The 18,776-nt window shown below is 49.3% G+C and overlaps 1 protein-coding gene across 1 annotated transcript in view; it reads right to left on the reverse strand.

The window, feature by feature from the left end:
- The window catches only part of Rgl (Ral guanine nucleotide dissociation stimulator-like), a 150,813-nt gene that overhangs the window by 65,306 nt on the left and 66,731 nt on the right, over nt 1-18,776 (reverse strand). The window contains exon 6 of the mRNA XM_050192046.3: nt 18,545-18,696. Within this exon, the coding sequence (XP_050048003.1) occupies nt 18,545-18,696 (152 nt within the window). The remainder of the gene's footprint in view (nt 1-18,544; nt 18,697-18,776) is intronic.

Here is an 18,776-nt window from a genome sequence, read left to right on the forward strand (position 1 = left end):
TAGCCATCACATTGTGATAGTGCTTCACAGCACAGGGGTCACCACAGCCTTGACATTGTGGTCACAAAGTTCAAATTTATTTATAGTTTGCAAAACCTATTGAATGTAGATATAATTCAATATTACAAAACCTATGTGATCCTGCAGCGTTTAAACGCTTCGGGTTCAGTGGTGTCACTAAATCCATTCAATTGGTAGACGCTTGGTAGGCGTGTCAGAGAACTAATTTACCAAAACCGAGTGGAATAAATGTTCTGTTCAGATTTAGAACAGAGAAGATGAATAAGACATATCGACTGCATAAATGCCCAAGTATCGGAACGGCTTAGCTCGTTCAGGTGCGACTGAACAAATCGCTTAGGTTTCTTGCACCTTTCAGACCAATCAGTACTTCAGAGCGGCTGTCAGCTAGATCAAGGGCGAAAGTATGGTATTTAACCAGTACAAAGCTCGGGTAATTGTCATTGCCATGTTAACAACATACGGCCAAGCACGTTCCACAGTATCTAGTTCTGCCACCACGAATGTCGAGAAGCACAAGAAATTTAGTGATAATATGCAGACTAAATGCATTTTCATGCATGCTATGAAATCTATGTTGCTTGTGTCCTTTTGAATAGTGCTGTGTTTGTAACCTTCCAATCTGAAGATAATGAAATATTTAAGCTGTCATAAGCCAGTATGTAAATATTAGAGGTAGACGATAGAATATCGACTTTTTCAAATACAAACAGAATACGAACAGTAAATATTGAATATCGAATAGACAAAAGCAGACGCACATATTTACTGCAGGAATATTTGTTTCAGTATATTTAGGAACACGCTTGCACTGAATAGACAGTCAACTATCAAGCACAATTAAGATTGTTTTAAATACAAGATCACAACAGTGATGAAAAGAATTACATGAATAGCCACTTGACACCTTTAAGCCTGGTGGCAAACAAGCTTTCCAAGAATGACAGGCATTTGAAACTGACCGACTTTTCAAAAACGCATAACAAACATTTGTTGAAACAATATCAGAAGTTATGGAAAAGGAAAATAAAACGCTAAGGAGGTATTTGTGTGCCCCAGAAAGAATGCAGAGCCTTTTACAAGAAAAAACATCCCTGGTCGTAATGTAAGAGATAAAACTTCTACCTGACTAAGCTGCAAGAAAGACTAATTGGCAGGCCATAAGCACAATATAGCCAGTTGTCAAGTATTGGACGAAAAGAAAGGGAACCAAGGGACCCGGTTTTGTAAGAATGCTCGCACTTATTTGTTAGTTAGAACCATATGAAAACAACAGATAATGAAGATATGGAAAGCATAGGATAAATTATTTGTAGTTTTAAATTGAAGTGCAAAAATGAGAAGCTAATAGGAAATGGAGGAAAACTCAACTTGCTGACGGTGAGAGCCGAATGCACAATCTCTGCATTATGCGCGCGTTGCACTACAAGTTGTGCCACGGCGACTATGGCAGTTCCCACGTCCATGCAGTCTTGGGTATTTATGTATGTATACAAGATCTAATCCATGGAGTGTTAAAGGGCCCCTGAAACGGTTTGGACTAATTTTGTAGGCGCGTAGGGTACAGCTTAAGTAGAACATTCGCACCACAATTTAAGTGAAGCGTTACGTATTAATGGAGCTACAAGCGATTAGAAGTTACCCTCCTCCCTAGCCATGCTTTTCCTCCTCAACTCGCTCGCCGAGCGAGCGGCGCTAAGCTCCGCCTTCACAGGTTCTGCGTCACGATGCGACGTCACATCGTCCACTTCCGGTTGTTTTGGAGCACACCCCCTCCCGCGCGAGACCTCTCCGCTAGCCGCTTGGCCGTCGACCGAGAGCTATCAAAGCAGCGTGCGTTGCGAGCATTCTGTTGTAGTGCTGAACGTGTCCGGTATTCCGGTAACCACAGGCAAGCTGGTCATTTCGGCAAATGACTGGAGGCATAAACTCAAGCGGATGAAGGAACTTGAGCGTAGACGTATGTGAGCAGACTGATCGGTCTGCACGGTCCAGACACTTGTTGGCGCAGCGCTTAACCAGTCAAACAGAGCGCTAATATTGCTCTAACCAAGTGTAAAACATTTTAAACATTTATAAAAACCACGTGTTGATGATTACACGCCTGCGAAAAATACACACCAGCAGCAAAGAAGAATACACTTCGTTGCTGCTACTGTGTATGGTTGAGCTCTGTGCCACCAGGTGGCTGCACCGTGCAGACCATTCACATTTGCCCTTCTGCTCATCTCATGGCTCAACCCGGCACAGTCACGCGGCCAGACCCTGCCCCCTTGCGCTTGCGTTTGCCCTAATACCGGACTCGCGAAACGCTATTGCGTTAGTAATCTTCCGGTGTAATGTGACGGCCACAAACGCGCAAATCCTGGCGCCGATCGGATAGCGGCAGTCCGATGCGCAGCAGCCAGTTCGCTGGTATGCTGCCTTGTAGAGGGACACGATGTCGCAGCTTGACATATTGCCAGTCGCTAGGTTTGCAGTCCACAAGGCAACAGTCAAATCATAGTGCTCGCGAAAAGACTGAGACAGACTCTGACCGCGGAGCCCTCGTCAAAATGGAGTACGTTGTAACACAAGCAGACGACGCTCGCTGTGTGTCGGAAGTGCTTAAGCGTACTGAAAAATTGTTCTTGTGCCTTCTCTTTATGTTACTTTCTTTTTATAAAAACAAATTAACTAACATTCCAACTATTACGAAGATCATTTGTTTACCATAAAGTTGGAAAAATTATCGATCACGCGCCCTCCCTGTTCAGCCAATCGGATAGCTCGCCCCACTGACGTTATATGGGTGATTTCCGTCATATGGGTAGGGGCGGCTTAAAATTCCGCCGAGCAGCGTGCTGTGATCAGCAGCGATGTGCATTTTTAAAACCTTAAAATAAATTACACGCTTCATGCGGAGCACTTAGATGTGTCAATTAATGATCAGAAGGACCTACTCTAACAACTCAGTACGTTTGTAGAAAATCGTCAAAATTGTTTCAGGGTCCCTTAACCACGCAATACTTCCACCGTAATACCTAGAAAATTTATATTATGAGGTTTTACGTGCCAAAACCACTATCTGATTTTGAGGCACGCCAGCTCCTTCCCACTGTCGGATTTGAGGATGATCTCGCCGCTTCCACCAGTTAAAGGGGTTGTAGGTCGTAGAGAGGAACTTGGGAGGAACTAGGCGTAAATAGCTATAAATAAACCCTGTACATTTGAACAAGAGATACATTCGACAGTCAAGCATGGCTCCCAAATGGAGCACGCAAGACGAGCATACAGCACACAGCTTACGAGCACACTGACGAGCACTCCTAGCAGCCGACAAACAGCCACTTATAAAGACTCTGTTCTCCCTAGATCCCTAGGTGAGGGAAAAACGGCAGTTCACCGCTGATTCGCAGCGTCAAACGTCAACGCAGTCGACCCGCGTCTTGAAAGGCGCGTCTTATTCCCCGAGCTGACCCCCGCAGTGTGGCCGCCGGTTGTCCATTGTCTTGTGTCCTGTAGTCGCCACGTGTGTCAGCCGACCAGATCGGTGGTGGCGGGTTCAGTAACAATAGTTGGTCCGCCGATCGCGTTTAGCCATAACAGCGCCGAGGGGGTGTTGAAGCGGCACCTCGAGGTCCCTACGAAATGAGTCACCGCAGCAATTGTGGTAGACTTCCATGGTTCTCTCTCGGGGAAGCTCGCAATGCTCGCAGCTGGCTGAGAAAACTTGCATGTTGCCACCTCGGCAGGCCATTCCTAACACCTCCCGGAAGGAGATGGGTGAGAGGGAGGTTAGGTAGATGCTGCTAAGCTAACCTCCGCTCCCCTTGGAGGGAACGCTCTGTATTGGGCTTTGCGGAAAAGCATACGAAAAACAAACATGTACTGCAGAAGTCAAAGGGGATATTATATGCAGGGTAGTGCAGCTGCCGTTGTTGGCGTGGGGCGTCAATGCAGACAGAGTAGCGCCGGCAGAGCGATCCCAGGTGGCATGTTTACTGCGAAGGTCACTTACACGCGCGCGCGCGCGCGCACACACACACACACACACACACACACACACACACACACACACACACACACACACACACACACACATTGTTACCCGAAGGACGAGTCAGTAAGACTAGCCACTATTTACAGGTTATATTTACAACAGCGGTTGCAGCGCTGACCGTTTGAATTCAGAGCACGAGCCCAGTTCGTTCTTCCTCCTCTTTTCTCGAGTGATAACGCCCATGCGCCTCGTTCAAACAATCAAATACTATACACATGTAGCATAATGGCCCGGCGGCAGAAGTGATGTCCCGGAGCGTCTCAATGTCGCCACTGGGAGCGTGATACTGCTTCAGTTGTGTAAGGTGCACGATATCACTGAACTGGGAAGCAAATGAGGCATCAGGGGCGATCTCGTAGGCGACAGGAGTCACGGCATGAAGCACTCGGTATGGGCCTGTGTAACGAGACAGCGAGGCCGACCTGACGCGACGGAGACCATAGAAGCACCAAAGAACCAGGCGGGAAGTGCAAGTCTCAGTGTTGCCGGTCGTACAAACGCCTTTGACTCTCTTGGGATTTCAGAAGGCGGTCACAGGCAATTTCCCTTGCATGGGCACAGCGGGTGGTAGTGTCAAGTGCATATTCACTGGTCGGTGCTGCGTCAAACGGGAGGGTTGTGTCGAGGGGCAGTGCTGGTTGTCGGCCGAACAGAAGGAAAGATGGGGAATAACCGGCTGTGTCGTGGCGCGAGGAATTATAAGCAAATGTGACAAACGGTAGAGCGAGGTCCCAGTCAGTGTGGTCTGAAAAGACATATTTCGCGAGTATGTCTGTGAGAGTGCAATTGAGACGCTCTGTGAGGCCATTTGTTTGCGGGTGGTATGACATGGATAGCTTGTGCCTCACGGCACAGGACAGCAGGATGTCCGCGATAACTTTTGACAGGAATGTCCGGCCACGGTCTGTGAGAAGTTGTCGCGGAGCTCCATGTAATAAAATCACGTCACGTAGAAGAAAATCAGTGACATCTGTGGCGCAGCTTGTAGGAAACGCTTGGGTGATGGCGCAGCACGTGGCGTAATCCGTGGCCACAGTGATCCACCTGTTCCCAGAGGTAGAAAGAGGAAAAGGGCCAAGTAAGTCCAAACCAACCCGAAAAAATGGTTCCGCGGGAATGTCGAGTGGTTGAAGGTACCCAGCAGGGAGCGTCGATGGCATTTTTCACACGCAGCTACGTATTTTCGAATGGAGTGAGCAAGTCCTGGCCCAAAAAAGCGTCGGCGGATCCGGTTGTAGGTACGTGACACACCCAGGTGACAGGCAGTGGGGAGGTCGTGAAGTTTGTGGAGAACAGCCGAGCGAACGTGTTTAGGGATCACGAGGAGTAATGCAGGGCCGTCGGGGGTGAACGTTGCAGCGGTAGAGTACGCCATCTTGAAAGGTGAATACTAAGTGAGGGGAACTGTCAGCAAGTGACGATTCCAGGCGGTCAATGATGATACGCAAGAATGGGTCACGGCGCTTCTCTTTGGCAACATGGAGCAGTGGAAAAACAGAGAGAACACACGCGTCGGTGTCAGTATCAGACGTAGATGTGGCGTCTTCGACTGGGCAGCGAGAGAGGCAATCTGCGTCCTGGTGTTGGCGTCCCGACTTGTAATTCACTGTGTAGGGATATTCTTGTAGTCGGTCGGCCCAATGACCGAGCCGGCCAGTAGGACCCTTGAGCGACGAAAGCCAACAGAGAGCATGATGGTCTGTGATTACTGAGAAGGGCTTGCCATATAAATATGGGCAGAACTTTGAAACAGCCCAGACGAGAGCAAGACATTCACGCTCGGTAATCGAATAGTTGCGCTCTGAAGTTGTCAGGAGCAGGCTAGCGTACGCTACAGCGCGGTCGTGCCTGTGTTGGTGTTGTGATAAGACAGCACCGATCCCATGACCACTGGCATCAGACCTCTGTAGGTGCAGACAGGTCAAAGTGGGCCAAGACCGGTGGATTGGTGAGAATCGTGATAAGGCGTGAAAATGCGGCAGCCTGAGGGGAACCCAATGTAAAAGGCACATATTTCTTGAGACATTCAGTGAGTGGCCGAGCGATTGCTGCTAAATTTTTCACAAACCGTCGGAAATAAGAACAGAGCCCCACAAAACTCCGGACGTCTTTGACAGACTGAGGTACAGGAAAAGCAGTTACTGCTCGAACCTTCTCCGGGTCAGGTTGTACTCTGAAGCATCGATGAGATGGCCTAGCACTGCAATCTGTAGGCGCCCGAAGTGGTACTTTGATGAGTTTAATTGGAGCCCAGCCTTGCGGAAAATGTCAAGGATAGCTGCAACGCGCTCAAGGTGCGTCTCAAATGTAGGAGAGAACACAAGGACGTCGTCGAGGTAACAAAGGCAAGTTGACCATTTGAAACCTTGAAGCAGAGAGTCGATCATCGGTTCGAACGTGGCGGGGGCATTGCATAAACCGAACAGCATAACCTTGAATTGGTAGAGGCCCTTTCAAGTGACGAAAGCGGTCTTTTCTTGGTCTTGCTCATCGACGGGAATCTGCTAATAACCAGATCGAAGGTGGATGGACGAAAAGTATTTGTCACCGTGGAGACAATCAAGAGCGTCGTCGATTCGTGGTAAAGGGTAAACGTCCTTTATAGTAATTCGGTTTACGTGGCGGTAATCAAAGCAGAAAAGCCACGTGCCATCTTTCTTTTTGACGAGTATGACCGGCGACCCCCAAGGACTCTACGAGGGCTCAACAATGCCTCTGGCAAGCATCTTGTTTACTTCCTGCTGAATAGCTAGCCGCTCTGCCGTGGACACGCGATACGGTCGGTGGTGGATGAAAACAGCATCACCAGTGTTTATCCGATGCTTAACAAGGGACGTCTGACCAAGTGGTCGATTGTCAGTGTCAAATATGTCGCGGTAGGAAAGCAAAAGGCGATATAAGGCGGCTGCTTGGTCAGGTGCGAGGTCCGGAGCGACCATGGGGCGTAATGGGCTGTCGAGGTTCAAGGCATCCTGCAGGTAGGAGGATCTGGAGACGCGTCGGCTGCAAAAGCAGTGATTTGGTCATCTGTCACTGACCGGAGCGTGGCCACCATTATGCCTTCAGGTAACACTTGCTTCATCAAGCCAAAATTGATAACGGGGAGACGCATCCGATAAGCGGCAAGGGTTATGACGGAGTGTAGCACAGATATGTTGCATGCCAGGAGGACATCACGAATAGGTGCGACGACATAGTCGCCATCAGGCACGGTTGCCGTTGAGGCCAATTCGACGAAGGTTAGGGCTTTTGGAGGCAAGCGAACAAACGCTGCAGTGCAGAGGGTGTTCGGTTGTTCGGGTAAATGTCTGAAAGAAGAGGAAGCTCCAGGCACAGCGTACCAGTGGCACAGTCGATGAGCACAGAATGCGTCGTCAGAAAGTCGAGCCCGAAGATTAGGTCATGAGGGCAACTGGTCAGCACGGTGAAGAGACTGGAACTTGGTGGCCAGCAATTCCTATGCGAGCAGTGTACATACCCCTGACGGCAACAGTGGCGCCATTGGCGATGCTGTTGCGGCTAGGTTGGGGTGACGGGGAGCGACGATGTTGAGGCGACGGCAATTGCACGGAGGAGTGGCTGTCAGGGGCATCAGAAGGAGGGTACAGACGGCGAGGTGAATAACGGCGAGTGCCGGCGTATGGACCAGGAGCAGGGAATGAGCTCCAGTACGGCGGCATCCAGGTGCTGTGGCAGTGGCGGGATACATGACCAATGCGGTGGCAGCAGAAGCAGATCGGTTTGTCATCTGGGGTTTTCCATTCAGCAGGATAGCGTGGTCTGGGAGCGAAATACTGGTCATTACAGGTTGTGGACATGGGAATGGGTACCGAATCAGGTCGGGACACAGAGCAGGTGGTAGGGATGCCAAGGTTTGCAATTTCTTGCTGCACAACTGCTTGAATAACGGAAATAGTGGGGGCCGCTTGGTCAAATGTACCGTCAGGGGGTCGTGGATGAAGGGAGGCCGGACACGACGCTTCAATCTCATGGCGAACGATACGTATGACATTCTCTTGAAATGGTCGTATGGCGGTAAGAGCAGAGCAAGAAGATGTCGCAGGGGTGTCTGGGAGCCGGGAAAACTGTGGGACGATGCGGCGGCATTATTTGACGATGGCGTCGATGGCAGAAACGTCGTTATAGACGAGCAAATCGAAGGCATCGTCCGTGATGCCTTTTAGGATATGGCAAAACCAGACACGCGGTGTCCCGTCCAGATAAAAGATCACATTGGCAAGCATGATGGTAGGGTCCCAGTGGTGGCTTTGGCTAACACGCTCATATATGCTGAGCCAGTCGTTGACGTCAACGTCATTTTGGGCGGAGAATGTCCCAGGATCACGGAGACTAGGAACCGTAACATACGTTGTGGTTGGTGCCGCAGGTGTAGGTGGCGACAGGGTGGTTCCATCGGAAGCCATGGCTGAGAAGACGGTGTGGCCGCTTCGGAGCTCCGTGGCGAGGACGGGGAATGTTCCACTTCCACCCCAATGTTACGTGAAGGACGAGTCAGTAAGACGAGCAACTATTTACAGGTTATATTTACAACAGCGGTTGCAGCGCTGACTGGTTAGATTCACAGCATGAGCCCAGTTCGTCCTTCCACTTTTCTCGAGTGATGGTGCCCACGCGCCTCGTTCAAACAATCAAGAGAATCAACCTTTCCTGACACAAGCCCCGAGTTCCATGAAGTCCGTCTGACGTCGGCTCCGGACCGTGAACCTCGCACAAGGAAGTGTAGGTGTGTGTGTGTGTGTGTGTAAACCGTCCCGCAGAGAGGCGGCTTGTTTACGATGACTGGACGAACGTTTCCGTCACCTTGGGATCAGGGGGGGGACTGAGTGTTTATAAACCGCTGTTGTGTGGCTGCTCGGTGCACTTTCTCAAGCAGTCACGTTAGACTGATGCACTTTCTCAAGCAGTCATGTTAGACTGATGTACTTTTCTCTCGCAGTCATGCTAGACTGGTGAACTGCATGTAGATACTGTAAATAAACCCATATTCCTCGTTCTCGATGAGACGCAGTCCTTCCCTTCGTCAACGTCCTCAGCCTGGATAAGTTGGATGACGGCATGGGCCAGCTACCTTCCAATCCATGCCCGACTCCAATCTTGACAACGGGTTACCAGCGATGGGATTGAGCCCCCAATCCTAACAACTGGCTGACAGCGGTGAGATGGACTTTGCGACGTGGTGCTGTGTCTGCGGTGAGTGCTTGGTTCTTGCTTTGACTCTCTAGGCTTCATTTTGTGGTTGCTCTGTTTACAACAGTAGGGAAGCTAGATTGTTGGGTGTTAGCTAGGTTGTGTTTTCCAAGGCAGTAAAGCAGCAATCATGGAGTTAAAGGGGTTGGGACACCAAATTTTGAGGCTATAAAAAGCATGTTCTAGGCTGCTTCCGTATGCAAGGACACCCAGAACGAGGTATTGGACGCTGCAAACATTTCAAAATAATTTTAATTCAGCTCCAAAAAGTCATTAAAAACTCCTTCTCGTAGTCGAGACCCATCGTTAGCGCGGCAGTTACTACGTCACAGAGGAGGAACGAAAATATTGAAGTCGTAGAACACTAGCACAAAAACGTGACGTATGATGAGTAGCGATGAAATGCCGATTACGGAGCCTGCTGAGCCGAGCATAGCCTCCACTACGACCGAGCTACAGGCATATAGAAATCCTTTCTTAATGCAAATAAGGCGTAAGGCGTGCAGACACGGACACAAGAGGAGAGAAGTGGACAACACGAACGCCGCACGGCGGCCCGCGAACGGCAAGCAGCGTGCGGCGAGTTGCCGTGCGGACGGGCCTTTACATGTTTACACTAGCCGACCGACTCCGAAAGGGACCAGAATATGCGGCGTTCGTGTTGTCCGCTTCTCTCCTCGCATAGTCGCATAGTTCGGCAGCTCGGAGCGGTCTCTCGTTCACTTGGCCTTTCTCAATGTGAGGGCCCGTCCACGTTACCGGCACGGAAATTCACCACACGCTGTTCGCGGGCACCCGTGCGACGGCGGTTTTGCTCGCGAATGGCGAGATTTCCTTGCCGTAGAGAGGACGGGCCCGGGACCCATTTGTGCGGCAGCCATACGGCGAAGCGACCAATCAGCGACCGAGTGGTCACTCTGGCACCGACGGCAGCTTCACCGCCTCTGATCGTTCGGCGCCGCCGATATCGTCGCTAGGCCTTTTCCGGTTCACTTCAAAGCTAAAGCTTACGGCGCTTCGGAATGAATCACCGACTCTCACAAGCCGCAATATTTTCTTACCGTTGTTGTCGCTCTTCGCAATAATTATAATAATTGCGACATGCACTTCGAATCGCCAGTTGACCTCTGCTGGCAGAGCACGCGTATGCGCGAGCAGACGATGCAGCATAGTTTGACGTCACTATTTATTGTGGCCCACGTGACCAAGCCATGTTGCGTTTCCTCCTTTGTGACGTCATAGCATCCCCCGGAGCCCAAAAACCGAAACCGAAATCGCTCGGTAAAATAATGCTATTATTAAATTATTCATCGGATATATACGAATCCCGCTGTGTGTATCATGCTCCCTGAAGCATGACACAACGTTTGAATCAACAAACACATGAACGAAAATTTTGATGTCTCCACCCCTTTAAGGAGACTGCGAGACGAACTGTTGATTGTTGGTGAGGAACTGGGCCTAGATGTACGCAAGGAAATGCTAAAATCGGAATTATTGGAGCGAATTTCCAAACAGGCCAGTGAGGAAGAAATTGAAATGGGGTTGGAACATCGAAAAAAGGAGAGAAGAACGTGAGAGAAAAGCCCAAGAGAGAGAGAGGAACGCAATAAAGATAGCGATATAAGAAAAATGCAACTTGAACTTGAAAGCAAACGTTTGGAGTTGTCTCAATGAAGTGAAGGGGCTCTGGGACGATCAAGTGAGGCAGAATCATACCGCATGGACAGGCTATTAAAGCCATTTGAGGTTGGGACCGACATAGGCTTGTTCCTAAGCAATTTTGAAAGGACTTGCGAGAAGATGAACTTCGGTCCGAGTACATGGTCATAGCGGTTGCCGTCTATGTTGCCGTGTGAGGCGGTGGAAGTAATCGCCAGACTCAGTGCACAGGATGCATATGAATATGCAAAAGTTAAGGCTAGTCTCCCGAAGAAATGCCGCCTTTCAGCTGAAGCTTTTTGGCAAAGGTTTAGGAGCACAGGCAAGAAAGATAGCAAGAGGTATCCGGAGTTTGCACACGGCTTAAAGGCCAACCTAGTCGAGTGGCTGAAAAGTGCGGAAGTGTACGACAGCAGAGACATGATCATTGAATGCATGTGTCTAGAGCAGTTTTACAAAAGCATCCCCCAAGCTGTGAAGCTGTGGGTGCAAGACAGAGGGAATGTAAACACTGTGGAAAGGGCGGCTGAATTAGCCGCAGAGTATGCAACGCGAAGAAAGTTGAACGCCGAGGACGGAAATTGGGACAGTCGAAATGGACCGCGGAAACCATTTCCGTTCAATAAGGGTTCGCAGACTAGACGATCAGAGCCTGTAGACACGGAGGAAAACCCCTCAGAAAAGAGCGAGGAGAAATCAAACGGAGAAACATTACCAAAAGAGCAGAAAAGAAAATTCGAATCATTCAGACCAATCCGCTGTTATAAATGCCGCAAACTAGGACATATAGCTGTAAACTGCGGAAAGCCTAGCGTAGTTTTTTCCTGCGTAGATGAAAAAGACGAGAATATGGAACTTTTAAGCCAATATTGTCAGGACCTGCAAGTTAGTGGCAAACCATGCCGGGTGCTAAGAGACAGTGCCGCCACGATGGACATTGTCCATCTGTCTTACGTGACGGCAGATGACTTCACTGGAGAAGTAGCATGGATCAAACAGGTTGTAGAAGAACACAGCATGTGTCTGCCCATGGCCAAAGTCAAAATCAGTGGACCATTCGGGGAGCTAGAGACTGAGGCTGCAGTTTCCAAATTTTTGTCACTTCAGTACCCTTACATCTTTTCGAATCGTTCGAGCCAGTTACTGCGTGACGAAGGGCTTAAACTGGGAGAGGGCGTAGTACAGGCATTGACGCGAGGCCAAGCTCGTAAAATCACGTCGCTTTTGGCTGAAAATGCACAAGCTGCTCCAGCGGAAGCAGCCAAAGAGATAACTTTGATAACCGAATCCGAGCTAGGCTCGAAGGATGAAAAAACAGTTGAGGAAAGCCTGCCAGCTGACCAGCTCAATGAGAGCGTATCGCCAGGGTGTCAAAGTTCACCCCTGCAGGAAAAACCCGCTGATGCACTCGCAAGCGAGACAGGGTCATTGTTATCACTGGCCTCAAAGAACTTTGATCAGCTCTTATGTGTGGATAGAGAGTCACTGGCAGCCGAGCAAAAGAATCATGAGAACTTAGCTAAATTACATCACACAGCTAAAGAAGGCATTGCTAGGCGCAACGAGACGATACATGAGAGAGGAGGATTGTTGTATCGGCACTACAGAGAACGAAAGGGTAGGATTTTAGATCAGTTAGTCGTACCAACTAAGTACAGGGAGGACCTTTTCAGTCTCTGTCATGGAAATGGGTGGTCCGGCTACCTAGGCATAAACAAATCAAAGGAAATATTGCTTATGGAATACTACTGGCCTGGTTGTTTCAAAGACGTAGAAAACTTTGTAAGATCATGCGACGCCTGCCAGCGCTCGGGTAAACCAGGAGAGACTTGGAAAGCTCCACTAAAGGTAGTGCCCTTAATAACAGAACCTTTCAGACGGCTTGTAATCGACACGGTAGGGCCTCTACCAAAAACAAAATCAGGTTACAGGTACTTGTTTATCATGCTGTGTCCGGCTACAAAGTTTCCAGAAGCAATCCCTCTGAAAGAGCTCAGCTCCACCGAAGTAGTAGACGCGCTTTTGACAGTGTTTGCACGAGTTGGGTTTCCAGCCGAAATTCAGGTGGATGAAGGGTCAGTATTCACCAGCGCGCTGACTTTCACATTCATGCAAAAGTGCGGGGTAAAGTTAATACACAGTTCCATCTATCACCCTCAGTCAAACAGTGTAGAGAGATGGCATTCAGTGCTTAAGCGAGTTTTACGTGCGCTCTGTTATGAGCACAAGGAGGACTGGGAGAACTGTCTGCCGGCAACTTTGTTTGCTTTGCAAATGGTTCCACATGAAGCGACAGGGTTCTCACCAGCAGAACTAGTGTATGGGAGGACACTCCGTTCTCCACTAAGAATGTTAAGAGAGATGTGGGAGGAAAGAGGAGAGAGTCCAACAGTGGTTGAATACGTGCTAAATCTGCTGGAACGGCTAAGCGCAACCCAAGAACTAGTCGGAAAGAACATGGGAGTAGCTCAAAAGAACGCCAAATTCTATTACGACAAAAATGCGAGGCTTCGTACGTTTAACGCCAGAGACCAGGTAATGATCCTCAAACCTTCAAGAAAGAATAAGCTTGAAGTTCACTGGGACGGGCCCGTTAAAGTGTTGCACGAACTTTCATATACTATGCTCTGAAAATGCCCGGTCGCAGGAAGGAGGTGAGGATATATCACTGCAATTTGATGAAGCCGTATATAGAGCGGAGTGGAGTCGTTAACTATACCATCAAAGAGCAGGATGGCACTAGTACCAAGTTTAAGGAGTATAGAGGGCTACCTCCAACTCTGAAATCGGCCTAGAAGAAGTAGTAAAACATTCGGTAAGCTCGCACGCTCTAAGACCCGAGCAGCTAGATGAGCTAAAAGGAGTGTTAGGGGAATATCTCGACAGATTCAGCGATCGGTCGGGTAGATCCGAACTAATAACGCATGAAATAGAGCTGACATCAACCGAACGCGTAAGATCAAAGCCTTACAGGGTGTCTCCAAGACAGAGAAAAATTATGGAGGCAGAGATACAGCGCATGCTAGAGTTGGGAGTTATTGAGCCCGCTGAGAGTGACTACACGTCACCGCTAATACTGGTAGAAAACCCTAACAAGGACCCTCGTCCGTGTATTGACTACAGGAGGTTAAATGCCATCACTAGGGATCAGCTGTACCCGATACCCAACATTGAGGAACGAATTGAAAGAGGTAGCGCTGCTAAGTACATTTCAACTATAGATCTCGTCCGGGGGTACTGGCAAGTTCCCCTTTAAGGAAGTGCCAGCCGCTATGCCGCATTCATCTCACCTGTAGGCACTTTTCGCCCTATCGCACTCAGCTTCGGGCTGAAGAACGCGCCGTTTAGCTTCTCTAAGTTAATGGATATTGTCCTAAAAGACTTGCAGGAGTTCGCCTTGCCATATCTTGATGATGTAGCAATTTTTTTGGACAGCTGGGAACAACACGTATCGCACCTCAAACAGGTGTTCTCACAGTTGAGGGAAGCCGGCTTAACGAGGAAAGCGGAAAAGTGTAGATTTAGTTGTTCACAGGTTACTTACCTGGGCCATGCTGTCGGCCAGGGCACGAGACGGCCGGCCGAGCTGAAAATAACTACGATTGGAGAATTTTCTCAGCCGCGCACGAAAACAGACCTTCGTTCATTTTTGGGACTTGTGGGGTATTATCAACGGTACATTCCAAATTACTCGCAAATGCAAGTCCATTAACGGACGCCCTCCGAAAGGGAGCACCGCGTAGTGTACACTGGGATAAGGACAAAGAGAACGCTTTCCAAAGTTTGAAAACGCTATTGGTTTCTCGCCCTGTGCTTCGCGCGCCAGACTACACAAAGGAATTCATAGTTCAACGCGACGCAAGCGACAGAGGTATGGGCGTGGTACTTAGTCAGGTCGGCGATGATAACGAGGAGCATCCTATCCTCTATGCTGTTAGGAATGGCCTGCCAAGGTGGCAACGTGCAAGTTATTTCAGCCCGCTGCACGTGTTTCGATCCAACCGGGGTGGTGGCGCACTTCAGAGAACTGCGGATAACCGGCAGCCACGCGGCGAGGGGTCAGCTCGGGGGATTTCTCGAGGAGAGGTAATTGGCGGAACCTCCCCATGCGCTTTTTGAGACACCAGACAATGTGCAGCGGCGGAGGCCGCTGTGCGAGGTCCGCTCTGGAATTTAGAGGCGCCGGCTGGGGTCGGGCGTGACCACCTGACTACGGGGACGCAGGACAATGGATACCACGACGACTGCACTTGAAAGGTCGTCTGCCGTCGGAGAGAGCACTGAAACCTGAGAGGCATGTGTGTGTGTAAAACGCCTACCCCCTTCTCTCAAAGGCGACCACGAGGACTTTCTGCGATGACGTCGAACGATGACGTCGAACGGAGTGGTTTATAAGCGGCTGTTGTCGGCTGCTAGTGTCGTGCTCGTTGTTGTGCTCGAAATGTACTCGTGAGCTGTGTGCTCGTTTGCTGTATGCTTTGTCTTGCAGGCTCCATTTGGGAGTCACGCTAGACTGTCGATGTATGTCTTGTTCAAACTGTAAATAATGTAAATAAACCCTGCTCACCTAGTCCTGTCGCCCCAAGTTCCTCCGATCGTCCTACAAGCCCGACTCCAAATCTTACATCTGGTGGCAGTGGCGAGATCGTCCTCAAACTCTAACAATGCCAACCGTAAAATAAATGTAAGAGAGGAAGCCTACAGCGCTTCAGAGAAGGAATGCGCTTTTTTAGTTTGGGCCACCCAGAAGTTGTAGTGTTGCTTGTACGGAGCGAAGTACATCTTCGAGACCGACCACTGTCCTCTGACGTGGCTCAATCAAATGTCACACAAAAACGTTAGATATAAGAAGGGAAAGTTGCATAGCAATGTGGATGGTTTGAGCAGGCTAATTTGAATTCTGCGTTTGAGGGTCCCGCCTAAATTTTAGGGTTACTAGTGTCAATTTCATTAAGCTAAGAAGATCCCCTCTCATTTAGCAGGATTCCCTCCATGATTGCTGAATTTGTCAGCACGAAATTGCTCTAAAAAAAAAAAAATTGGCATAGCGAAATGCAGCAGTTTTTGTTTCTGCACTTACGTTTTCTTTGAAGCCTAGCGGGTCTAAAGTGAGAGCCAAAATACGTCATCTCGGCGCAGAGCCGTGTTGTGGGGTTTGTTTTGCAGTTGCCTGTCCTTGTTGGATGTTTTTGGGTGGTGACATCATTACACAAGTGGTTGCTGCGAGCCAAGACATCACCCCCTGGCCACCAGCCATTCTCTTCCTGCCCAGCGGTTGTCAGCGCTGGACAGTAGAGATTTTCCGGGCCATGGAGGCGCTGTTAAGAACGGCCCAGTTGAGGTGCAAGTTTTGCCAGCCAGTTGCGACAGCGGCGTCAACTTTCTAGGAACCCCACTGTTACACTCTAGCCTCGTCGCCGTTGTGACTGAATGCGTTCGGTGGGCTAACTATTGTTACCGAACCCACCAACGCCGCCCTGTTCTGCTATGAGCGGGGGAGTTGCCGCAGGAATGTCTACGAAGGCCCCTTTCCACGCGCCGTCCAAGACGCAAGACAATGGGCACCCGGCCGCGCTGCGGGGGTCAGCTCAGGGAATAAAAGGCACCTTTCCTGACACAAGCCCCGAGTTCTACGAAGTCTGTCTGACGTCGGCTCCGGACCATGAACCTCGTGCAAGGAAGTGTGTGTGTGTGTGTAAACCGTCCCGCAGAGAGGCGGCTTGTTTACGATAACTGGACGAACGTTTCCGTCACCTTGGAATCAGGGGGGGGACTGAGTGCTTATAAACCGCTGTTGTGCGGCTGCTCGGTGCACTTCCTCAAGCAGTCATGTTAGACTGATGTCCTCTTCTCTCGCAGTCATGCTAGACTGATGAACTGCATGTACGTACTGTAAATAAACCCATATTCCTCGTTCTCGATGAGACGCAGTCCTTCCCTTCGTCAACATCCTCAGCGTGGATAAGTTGGATGACGTCATGGGCCAGCTACCTTCTAATCCATGCCCGACTCCAATCTTGACAACAGGTTACGAGCGATGGGATTGAGCCCCCAATCCTAACAGCCGTGGTTGGGGCAATACGAGAAAAACGCATGCGCTCTGGCTGGCTCTGGCAGCCCGCTGGTAGTGAGAACAAGAAAATTGAAGAGGCTTAATGTGTCCTCGCGAATAAAAGTCAAAGTACAAAAACAAAACATAAGAACGTAGTTACCTTTGCTGGCTTTAGCGTCTTGACATGGATGCTTTGGCGCAGGTGAAAAAATTGTTGATATTCTTTTCTGTGACATGACGGCACAAATGAACCACCACAATGCTTCGTCGCATCGAACCTCACTGTGCGTTTTGTCAACTTGTCTGATAGTGCGCCGATTTGGTGTGTCTCGTTGTATGGTCCATTGTACTAATTCAGAAAAGTCAATGCACCTTTGGTGTCTAATGTTTATGACAACATTAAACCTACAAAGTTCCGGAATCTAAAATCTAAAGCATGACTTTGGAAATGTCAATGCACCTTTCACATCAAAAGTTTGAGAACTTTATACCCATAAAGTTTCAGAATTGAAATCCATGCGCTCCGTAGATTCCGTGCCTCCGCGAGATGCCGGGACGAACCCGCTGGCATTCAAAATGCCCTTGAAACTCTGCTTGGATGGGGCTCCTTGCATTATGTGACTGCAGGCTCATGGGCGTTGCCACGAAATGCAGCCCAAGTTTGTAATGTTCGCACTGAAATGTCTTTTCGAGCATGAAAAAGACATTCTAGAGGAATCCAGAATGATTTCCGGCGCTGGGGGTTGTTTTGGTCGGCACTGCATGACAGCACGAAAAACTTTCAGTGAGGGGGGGAGGGGAGGGGGCTGAGGCACCATAAGACCCCTCTCTCTGCCCCCAGCTACACACCTGCTCACCAGTACGAACCGCACTAAGGCCAATAATATCCTATACAGTGCCTGATACTAGTTCCTCAAGGAGTCCTACTAAGCTAGCTTCACTAGAGAGGGTTCATGTGTTGAACGTTGCCAGGTTCAGTTTCCAGTGGCAGCCTACCTGGTTCCAGAGCCTTAGCATCCTCTGCTGCATTGCAGGTCTGACCACCGCCTTGGTCAGATGCTCCGCAGCTGCTGGGGACTGAGGGCCATGGGTTGATTGAGAGAGTCATGAGGGAGGTATAATTTGCATAATTACTTTAATTATTACCTTGATCCATTTTATAACGTATGACTCTTTGGTAAATGCAATCCTGAGGGAATTCTTTAATTACTGAATCTTCCCTACATTTCAGCAATTTCGAATGCACATTATGAAACACCTTGTATGTAAATACTTTGTATAAGCTTCTCATTTCCCCAAATACGAGCGTCCGTCTCTCTGCCCCAACTACTTTGGTGGTGAAGTGGTGGTGCATCAGCATGCTACCATGTTGAATACCCTCGTTGGATGCACTCCTGCGAGTTCGAAATGGCACTGGAGTAAAAAAAAATGACAAGTCCATACTAGCAGAAACAGGACTACAAATGTGCACATGCATGAGCACCTGCACACACAAAAAAGGTTACTATGTTCCAGAAAATTTTGCAAACCAGTGTGAACTGACAAACTAAAGAGCATACCGCATCCATCCACGTTAGCTGGCAGGCGATGTGTTCTTCATCCAAGTCCTGCAACCAAAGAGGTCCTCCAGCCACCTGGGCCCTGGCCTGTGCTCCTGGCCAACTGCTCCCAAATACCACACTCCAAGTGGGTGGCTTGAAGAATGGCCCATCTAGCCCATGCAGCCAAACAACACGCCCCCTGCTATTAGAGCATTTAACTTGTTGCTGCAAAACCTTCTGAACAGTAATT

The sequence above is a fragment of the Dermacentor andersoni genome, chromosome 1, assembly GCF_023375885.2.
Source record: "Dermacentor andersoni chromosome 1, qqDerAnde1_hic_scaffold, whole genome shotgun sequence".
Classification (NCBI taxonomy): Eukaryota; Metazoa; Arthropoda; class Arachnida; order Ixodida; family Ixodidae; genus Dermacentor; species Dermacentor andersoni.